The sequence below is a fragment of the Diplotaxodon limnothrissa genome, linkage group LG23 (genome assembly GCF_057381915.1).
Source record: "Diplotaxodon limnothrissa isolate DT_005_m linkage group LG23, D_limnothrissa_male_GT1.1, whole genome shotgun sequence".
In the NCBI taxonomy this organism is placed as follows: domain Eukaryota; kingdom Metazoa; phylum Chordata; class Actinopteri; order Cichliformes; family Cichlidae; genus Diplotaxodon; species Diplotaxodon limnothrissa.
Genome location: NC_140617.1, coordinates 22597707 through 22608237, shown reverse-complemented (window position 1 = coordinate 22608237; position 10531 = coordinate 22597707). Strand labels below are relative to the sequence as shown.

At 39.9% G+C, this 10531-nt stretch overlaps 1 protein-coding gene across 1 annotated transcript; it reads left to right on the top strand.

Annotated features, from left to right (window-relative positions):
• Window positions 1-5516: 5516 nt before the first annotated feature.
• Window positions 5517-9218, top strand: LOC146608022 (uncharacterized). Its single transcript, XM_085348644.1, has 4 exons — window positions 5517-5714; window positions 5815-5860; window positions 5973-6088; window positions 8545-9218. Exons 1-4 carry the CDS (start codon window positions 5517-5519, stop codon window positions 8755-8757), a joined length of 573 nt encoding a protein of 190 aa, XP_085204770.1. The 3' UTR covers window positions 8758-9218.
• Window positions 9219-10531: the final 1313 nt, after the last annotated feature.

Below are 10531 nucleotides of genomic sequence, written 5' to 3'. Positions count from 1 at the left end.
ATAATTTTTTTTCATATTGTGAAGCATGCTGCAAAGCAAACTAAGCTAGATTATCTGTGTTAGTTAAAGGTTGCATTAAAATAATCTAGTGCAGGATAAGCTGGTTAGCGTTCAGTAAGGTGATGTTATGAATTTGAAGTTAAGTTGATGAAGTTTAGATTCATTCACTGAATTCCACCTCTATATTGTTTAGTATAGAGACAGCATAAACAGTGCTGACAGCAGAGAACAGCAGGGCAACTCATAAAATATCTTCTTACATTTGTTGAATTCAGTTCTCCACAGAGAGCAGTAAACCTCAGAGCAGTAGCCCAGATCAGTTGATCACAGCCTGTACACTCAGAAAATATACTGGAGCCCACAATAGAAATTGTGATTCTTTTCCCCACACTGAGCCAATTAGGGCTGCTCGATTATGGCAAAAATGATAATCACGATTATTTTCACTGAAATTAAGATCTCGATTATTTGACGATATTTATTTAACAATAACAATGTATTGAATAATGACTTTAAAGATTGTCAAAAAATAATATAAAATAGTGTGCAAATACTGATAACAGTGCAAATGTTTGCAATATAAAAAATAAATGAAAAATGAGTTCTGACTCCGCGAACCCATAATGTTTCCACACCACTGAAGTTTTTTTTACCTCTCTTTTCAACCAACGGCAGTCACTCTCCTCTCCAAATAACTTCTGCTTAGCTTTCCGAGCTTCCCTCGGGTCCTCTTAATCAGCGGTCCCCAACCCCCGGGCCTCGGACCGGTACCGGTCCGTGAGTCGTTTGGTATGAGAGAGTTGAGGCTCAGGTGTGAAATGTATAGTTTTCAGGGTTTTTATCGGTTTTCAGCGTTATTTTGTTATTGTTTTTATCGTTTACTCGGTTTTCCTTGGTCTTTTCACATGTGTTATGAATAAATCTTCTTTTTTTTGGTACCGGTACTAGTTTTATTTTGTTGTATTTATCCGCTACACCTTAAAGGCCGGTCTGTGAAAATATTGCTGGGCATAAACCGGCCCGTGGCGCAAAAAAGGTTGGGGACCGCTGCTCTTAATTGTTGTGACACGTGTTCGAAATGCAGAGACGTGCGCTCGATTTGCCACACGGAGCAGCGCGAGAGTAAAGCACGAGGGAGGGGCTAATAATCGGCTCAGTCATTTTTAATGATCGTTGAAAGCCCAGATCGTAATCGTGATTAAAATTCGATTAATTGAGCAGCCCTAGAGCCAATGCAACCTATTTTAGGGTTTCACTACCTACTGAATCCCACTTTCACCCCTGAGTGTACTCATTTTCTGCTTAGAGGCAAAGTCATTTTGTACAATGGAAGCAAAAGAAAATAGAGCTATTTTTGTTTCCTTCTTTTTCTCTGCTTATTTTCTCATTTTCAATTAAGATTTAAACTAAAGTTTGCATTCTCATTTATTAATATTTTATTATTACATTAATACAGCACAAGCTTCAGTTAGCTTTGCACAAAAATCGCTAGTAGAAACGTCCTTCAAAGAGGTACTTTTTACTTTCTTACTTTGAATACATTCATAGCCAGTACTTTTTCACTTTTACTTCAGTAAAGAAGTTAAATCAGTACTTAAGTACAGAATGTTTGTCCTTTTTCCACCTCTGGAATACACAAGCTTCTTTGTGTTTATCTGAATTTTATGTTTTCATTCTGAAACAGCTGGAACATTTGCATGTACTGTGCCTTTCCCTCTTACATGTTAACCACACCATCTTTTTGATTTCATATATTATGAATGTGTTTCTTTATAGCTTTCTGAACCCTTTCTCTCATAACGTTGTGTTGTTTTGGGCTGCTTTTGTATTTCCATCCAGCCTTTTGCTTTTGGTTTACAGCAATGCTTACTCATGTTTGTCTTAAGTATTGATTTAAATGCTTTTTGGTTTACTTATATTTCCTTGGAAGCCTTTTCTTTTTGCTTCTGCTTCTGCTCAGTTATGCATGGCTCTTGCAACCAGAACTCTCTGAATTTCCAGTATTATGACTAATAGAGTACCCAAATATTCTTCAAACCTTCAGCCTTAATCTTTGTCTTGCTCAAATTTAAATATTTTATCTGGAATTATTTATGTTGCTATTTCTATTAATTTGTATTTGTAATAAATATTTGTGTTGCATTACAATGTGTTTTTTTTTTTTTTAATGTATTATGACATAGGACATTTGTTAAAGTAGGTCTTAATGATACTTAATAGTCACAATTGTTTGTGTACATTCACTACTAAACAAGATTGTATTGGTTATTTAGACCAGGCTGACATCTGCTTCTGCTTCCATCTCATACGTAATTGCATGCCAAAATCTTTCATTTTTGTAAATGTAAGTTTCTTCTGAGAAATTAAAAAAAAAACTCTCAAAAAAACAATCTCAGTGGAAAAAAGGCAAAATTCAATGAATGTTAACCATTAGACTGTTGTATTTATTGTATCCAGTATGTCTTGCCCTGTTATATTTTGATATACCTTTATTAGTCCCACAAGGGGAAATTTCATAAGGCTGCCGACCTATTGCACGCAATGGCGGCGCCATCTTACCCTCCGACCATACATACATTACACAAAACATCACATGGGGAAGACAGGTCAGAGAGGTATAACAATGGAAAATGCACCACACGAGGAAAGATAAGGAGAAAAAAATAACTCCCCCCAGACTGAGCTCCAACAGGGAGATCAGTTTGAGAACAGAAAATAACACCTCTGCACATAGCACATGAAAAAACTCTTAATACACCAAAGAAACACATGACAAGCAACAGGGGTGGGTAAAGGGGTGAGAGACAGCCGATTTAGACAGTACATCCGGGCCTGCAGCCTGTGCACTGGCCTCCCTGATCCACTGTCAGCATCGGAAGGGAATAAGCGTCGAAGGCGTTTGGAAAGGGAGGGGGGATGAGTGTGTGCATATCAGTGTATATGTATGTGTGTGCGTGTCCACAGTTCAGCTGAGACAGTGTCCTTCGCCCTGCTAGGCTAAGTAAACAGTCTTCCAGCCAACCCAGGTGGTCTTGCATGGAATGGGAAGGAACAGACTAAACACAGTCGTTATCAGGGTGTTTTTGATCGGCTCCAGCCTTGAGACCGCAGCTGGCACCAAAGGGGTATCCGCATGAAGTGATGGTGGTTTTTACTTTAGTGCGAACAGGTCATATGAATTTCAAAGCAGTTCTACAGTCCAACACTGGTCTCTCAATCTCCTGTTGGAGAGCCGCGAGCTTCGTCATACTTGCGTTCTGTGATGTTGTCATTTCTTGTGCTCCACGAGCCGATTCTGAGAACTCGCGGCAGTGTGCCTCCCCGAGATGTCATCCAATTTGCGCCCAGAGATGTTATTCCAAGCTAGCCCTTCCGAGATGTATCCAGTCTGCAGTCAGAGATCTTATCCTGAGTATTCACAGCAGCCGTAGCCTCTCCAAGATCTTATCCGTGCTGCACTCAATGAGCCCATTTTGAGAAACTCACGCCTCTCCCATCGTTCCAATCCCAGCGGGCAGCCTTGTGGGGGTTTGAACAGCCGGTTCCGCTTCCTTAATTCTTCGATAAGTCAGGGCCATATAATGCCATATAATGCCATATAATGCCTGGAAAAGACTACAGCGAATCATGTGGCTTTTTTCTTTCTCTTTCTCTTGTTTTTAAGGCACTACACAGCTCTCCAGCTGACACAGCTGATAAATAGGATGGTATCGTGAACCTTAATTGATACTACGATATACTATTAAGTATATTGTGTTTGAGTGTTATTTAAAATCTATTTTAAATAACACTCAAACATTTTTTTAAATTAATTAATTTTTTTGAAGGACGTCTTTCTACTGAAACACATTTTATAAGATTTTCGGTGGAAATAGTAGTGGTTATAAACAGGTTCTTTGTGGGACACCATGTTCATTACATGCAAGTTAGGTTAAGGACAATCACGTATGCAGATAATACCTGATTAGCAGGGTCAGTGGGAGTTTTATAGTATATTCTTTGAAAGATAATAAATAAATAAAATTAGTTTAGAAGAAAGTCACTCAAGTACTTTGAATACACATCGAATATTTAATTTATTTTATTTAATCTCTCACTACTTTATTCTTTTTTCAAATTTTGGGTGGATTCAAGCAGTATATCATTAAATAGACAAAAATTGAAAAACAACTGTCATGACTCTGCAGGGCACAAAAGCCCATCGGGCTATATGATAACCCGACAGGCGAGGCTGAGATAGATTTTGGTCGCCCGACCAGAGATATCTGTAGCTCCGGGACGTCGGGCTAGCGATTTTGCAAGCCCCGAAGAGGAAGATTTTTTTTTTCTTTGGGAGGTAGCTGAGACCAAGAGCTGAGCTAATGAAGAGGAAACATTTGACTTTATGATGCAAATATTTAACTGAATTATAAGAAAATCTGCCTTTTTCAGCCTCAACTGTCAAAAATATCACAGTGGACACTGACAAACTCACAAATTCACTTTGTCAGTAAGGTGCCAGACTAGCATATTTCAGAAAATGATGATGTGAGGAAAATCTGTTCCTCTGTTTCAGTGTCTGGTGTGTTCGGGATAAGATAAGGTTTGACCTGTTTCGTCTAGTGATGATGCTGTTTTAGTGTAGAGTAATACGTCTAATTCTAGCATCACTATAGTCTTTTCCAATCATTCCTTGCTTGTCAGTTAATTCAGCTGGCAGAGCTTATATTTTATTCTGTATAGTAAAAACATTAGCATCAAACTAGAAAGTGCATATTTTTCATGTCCTTTACTTGTTCTTTATTTTAAAGAACAAAGGAAAGGACAAGAACTGAAAAAAATGCTTTCCATTCATTGCAAATCGAAAGCAGTTTTTTTTTCTTCAACTTAAATAAACTCATGCCTTTGTCTTGTTGTTATTGGAATCTGCTAATATTAACCAAGCAAGGCCTCAGTCACACAGACCTAGAGACTGGATTTGTAGCCACAGGTCCTGAAAAAAGGTGAATTCCACTACTAGGTGGTGAGTGGTATCTAGAGGTTGCTGGCAGTGTTGGATCAAAAACCTTGTGATTGCTTTTGTCACTTGTGAGTTATGGTGATCACCAGTAATTTCCAGGGAAGATGCCAAGTTGTGTGCAAACACTTGCAAACCAGTCCCAAAGCAATAGTAAAACTGTAAAAAAAAAGAAAAAGTATTACATAAACCAGATAGCGAGACCGTTGCCATGGTAAAGCACAACTTTTTTCCTTTGAAGGTGAATGGTCTGCATTTCTGGTTTGTGTCACACACTTGACAGTTTCACTACCACTCATCAAATAGTTGGTGAGTGACCAATTAATGTCTTCTTTAGTGTCTTCCTTGCAATCTGCAGGTGATCTGCTAGCAGCTAAAACAATGACAAGGGTGTTTTCATGGTAGCACATACTGACTTTTCCGTAGCAACCAGAAGTTGTGAGAGAATCACAGACAAATCTCTAGGCCTATGTGGCTGAGGCTTAAAACTGCTTATGACTAAATATTTTTCATGTCCTTAATGCTCCTGTTTTTGCAGGACTTGACAAAAGGGTTTGCTGAGACATGGACCAAAGGCGAGGAACAAGGTCAAGAGGAAGAAGAAGGAGAGGAGGAAGATGATAAGGTTGATGATGATGACGAGTTGGAGGAAGACGAGGAGGAGAATGACACACTGTTGTCCTCGACAGAGAAACCAGTAGAAGAGACCCAGAGTTGTGTAAATAAGTAGCACTAAGTTGAATATCGGGCATCTTTGGTTTTTGTTGGTTATTTGTGATTAAGATGGATTAACATGTGAAATGTGATCTTCCCTGAAGCCCAAAGAGGTGAAAGAAGAGCATGTGCCTGATGGACAGCAAAGAGGTGACTGATTTTATCCTTAGTCAGCTGCATGTTTGATGAAAAATCTAAGTAAAGACGGTTAAAAAGAAATTAAAAAGACAAGACAGATAACAATAATGTCTGGTATTACCAGCAGCTGAAATCAGTGAGCAGCCCAATATCAAAGAAGAAAAGACACATGAATATACCACATCAGCCAACGGGGAGGTAGATGGAAACTCCAAAAACCAGCCGGGCTCCAACAAAAAGGTACAATAACTGTGAACATTGGATATATTCTTTGTACTGTGCCTTCAAAACACTCTCAGAAAATAAACCTTATTTTGCCTGTATGGGCACAACACTCCTCACTATGGGATTACCTCTATGGTGCTGTTTTTTTATGTGTTTTTAACATTCATTGTTTGAATTTCAAGCGACAGTTATAGTGGGGCAAAAAAGTATTTAGTCGGCCACCGATTGTGCAAGTTCCCCCACCTAAAATGATGACAGAGGTCAGTAATTTGCACCAGAGGTACACTTCAACTGTGAGAGACAGAATGTGAAAAAAAAAAATCCATGAATCCACATGGTAGGATTTGTAAAGAATTTATTCGTAAATTAGGGTGGAAAATAAGTATTTGGTCAGTAACAAAAATACAACTCAATACTTTGTAACATAACCTTTGTTGGCAATAACAGAGGTCAAACGTTTACTATAGGTCTTTACCAGGTTTGCACACACAGTAGCTGGTATTTTGGCCCATTCCTCCATGCAGATCTTCTCGAGAGCAGTGATGTTTTGGGGCTGTCGCCGAGCAACACGGACTTTCAACTCCCGCCACAGATTTTCTATGGGGTTGAGGTCTGGAGACTGGCTAGGCCACTCCAGGACTTTCAAATGCTTCTTACGGAGCCACTCCTTTGTTGCCCGGGCGGTGTGTTTTGGATCATTGTCATGTTGGAAGACCCAGCCTCGTTTCATCTTCAAAGTTCTCACTGATGGAAGGAGGTTTTGGCTTAAAATCTCACGATACATGGCCCCATTCATTCTGTCCTTAACACGGATCAGTCGTCCTGTCCCCTTGGCAGAAAAACAGCCCCATAGCATGATGTTTCCACCCCCATGCTTCACAGTAGGTATGGTGTTCTTGGGATGCAACTCAGTATTCTTCTTCCTCCAAACACGACGAGTTGAGTTTATACCAAAAAGTTCTACTTTGGTTTCATCTGACCACATGACATTCTCCCAATCCTCTGCTGTATCATCCATGTGCTCTCTGGCAAACTTCAGACGGGCCTGGACATGCACTGGCTTCAGCAGCGGAACACGTCTGGCACTGCGGGATTTGATTCCCTGCCGTTGTAGTGTGTTACTGATGGTGACCTTTGTTACTTTGGTCCCAGCTCTCTGCAGGTCATTCACCAGGTCCCCCCGTGTGGTTCTGGGATCTTTGCTCACCGTTCTCATGATCATTTTGACCCCACGGGATGAGATCTTGCGTGGAGCCCCAGATCGAGGGAGATTATCAGTGGTCTTGTATGTCTTCCATTTTCTGATGATTGCTCCCACAGTTGATTTTTTCACACCAAGCTGCTTGCCTATTGTAGATTCACTCTTCCCAGTCTGGTGCAGGTCTACAATACTTTTCCTGGTGTCCTTCGAAAGCTCTTTGGTCTTGGCCATGGCGGAGTTTGGAGTCTGACTGTTTGAGGCTGTGGACAGGTGTCTTTTATACAGATGATGAGTTCAAACAGGTGCCATTCATACAGGTAACGAGTGGGGGACAGAAAAGCTTCTTATAGAAGACGTTACAGGTCTGTGAGAGCCAGAGATTTTCCTTGTTTGAGGTGACCAAATACTTATTTTCCACCCTGATTTACGAATAAATTCTTTACAAATCCTACCATGTGGATTCATGGATTTTTTTTTCACATTCTGTCTCTCACAGTTGAAGTGTACCTCTGGTGCAAATTACTGACCTCTGTCATCATTTTAAGTGGGGGAACTTGCACAATCGGTGGCTGACTAAATACTTTTTTGCCCCACTGTATAACCTTTGTGTAAAAAACACACCTTTTCAAAGCACTAAGGACTGTGTGAGAAAGCCAGAAAAAATCCACACAGGGCAGGAAAGCAAAGGTTCCACATAGGTTCAGTCCAAAACCATGTTGTTGTGAGGAGACAGTCATTAAACTGTCTCCTGCCATTGAAACCTAGAAGACACTGCACAAATATCATTTTTTAGTGGTTGGGAACATAAAACATATATATCTTTCTAGTCCTTGAAAAGTTTTATGGCATTACCTAAGGTCTAATCAGCCTTAGAGCATACATTAGTGTAAATTGTACCTGTGTCTCACTGTATAGTTTTAAAAATTATAGAAGAAAGTAAACACACAAGGAAAGAAAAGACAAAAAATCAAATGTGAAATGTTTAAACTATCAGCTGAACAGATGTGCAGATGAAAGTAGTATGAAAACGCCGGGTTAGAGTTCTGAATCCCATTTTTAAAAACCTCAGTATGTTGACCAGTGTTAACTTTGACAGCAAATTTTGATTTAGTTTTATTTTTAGTCTTTTCACTAAAACGTAGTTTAGTTTCAATCATAATATAGACATTCAAATTCTTTTAATTTTAGTCTTTGCATAATCCTTAACCTACTTTACATGTGATAAACAGAAAGGTAATTAGAGTTAATTATCTCATCTTTGCCCTCGCAGCTCTCGCTCTTTAGACGACTTTCGTCCTCCAGGCCCAAGCAGACAAATGACAGAGATCAAACCTCAGTGCAGGGCCTTGCCAGCGGAGACCAAGCTATCCAGGGAGAACCTCCATCTCCGGCTGCTGCCATCAGTGCTGTGACTCACCAAGGTCGAGCTCCGCAGCAGTCTGGCTCCAGAGGACCTCGCTCTGGAGCCTGCACTGTGCTATAATTCCATGAAAAAAACTCTCAGATGGCCTCAGTAATCAGAAGAAGAGCAGAGTGTGAACAAGCTAATTAGCTGCAGATTCCCTCAGTGATGCACAGCATCATCAGCAAATACACTAATCAGAACAGACACAAACAGAGAAACTGAATCCTTCCTTCTTATAAACAGTACAAACTTACCACAAACTCATTTTGACTGAAGTCTTCTATTCTGGAAGGTTCTAAGCAAAAGATTGTGGCTGCTCATTAATCCTGGGCACACAGAGGGTAATACAACATCAAACATCCTTCGAAACCTCAAGGAAGCACATTGTTCAGCCAAGAAAACACACAAACACTTTGCATTTGTTAAAGGATTACTCAACTGTCAGAGACTATAATATGGCTAGGAAAGGTTTTTATTTTTCTGTAAATTATCCTGTCACACCTGAAAACCCTGACACCGCGCTGACTCCAAACAGCAGTGGAAAGAAAAAGTAGAAATTTTGATATGATCCATGTTAGGAAAAAAACACATCTGAATGTTTGTCCAGCCTCAGTCACACAGGTCTGAAGATTGATTGTTGATCCCCTGGTAATCTCTGGTTGCTAGGGAAAAATGAGTGAGTGGTTGCTGGAGGTTCCTGCTAGCCACTTGGAGAAATCAATTGCAAAGAAGGTGCTGCACTAAAAACTTCATCCTGATGTCTTAGGTTGCTAGCATATTGCCGTGGTCGCCTGTAGTTTGCATGGAAAATGCTAACCTATGGGTGACTGTGGCAAGCTGCTTGCAGCCAAACAATTGCAAAGAGATTTTTGGTGCAACACTGTATACGTCTTTGTGATCGCTTTCATATCCATCAACCTTTTGACAACTGGTCTAGGAATACTCATGGTTCTCTAGTGATCAGTGGTTGCCAGGGTGTCACTAATTAGTCTAAATGTCTGTATGACTGGGGTTAGACCTCCTCTAATGGAGTATGGGACCACTTGGTGGCTCCTCAAAGACTCTTAAAGTGGACCTTTTTTCAGATTTTTCTGTTCTTGGCTCTGTGTGATGTCATACGGAGTGGATATCCTTAATATGGTCATCTGTGAGCAAAGAAACTCCACCTACCTGTGGTGAAAACTGTTTGGGAGGGGAGAAAAGCAACCCCTAGTATCTGATAAATAAGGATTATTTTGAACTGTGAATCATGCAAAGCTGCTCTAACAGAGTCGAAGAATAAAAGTTTGGAGGTTCAAGTAATAGAAAAAGGTCAACTTTAAAATGAATTAAAACCACTAAAAACCTTCAAACGGACCTGAGAGTAATGCTTCATAGATGGAGCAGAAGGCAGCTTCTGAGTGATGTATTTTTTTTCTCTTTTCCTAAAAAACAGAAGAAAAAAACACAACTGACTGACTAATCTCTTTATCATATTTTGTGTTTTTTTTGCTAGTTATCAAATGTTTCTGTAAAAGTTTTAAAGGTTTTCCAACCCTTTGATTCCACTTTATTTCCTGTCAATCTAACTCTTTCCGCACTGAAGAGTTTACCTGGAGTATTCCTTTACGTTCTTGTGTTTTACTTTCTGTTATTCGGGGTCCCATGCTTTGGAGTCAGCAGCTGGACGTCCCAGTGAATGTTTTTGTTTTCCTCTCCTGAGCCTGTGTGTGTGTGTGTGTGTGTGTGTGTGTGTGTGTGTGTGTGTGTGTGTGTGTGTGTGTGTGTGTGTAAATAAGATTATTTATTGCTCATCCTGGAGCACATTTGCACTTTTAATATAAAGGTTTCTTAGAGATGCATTACTTTTACA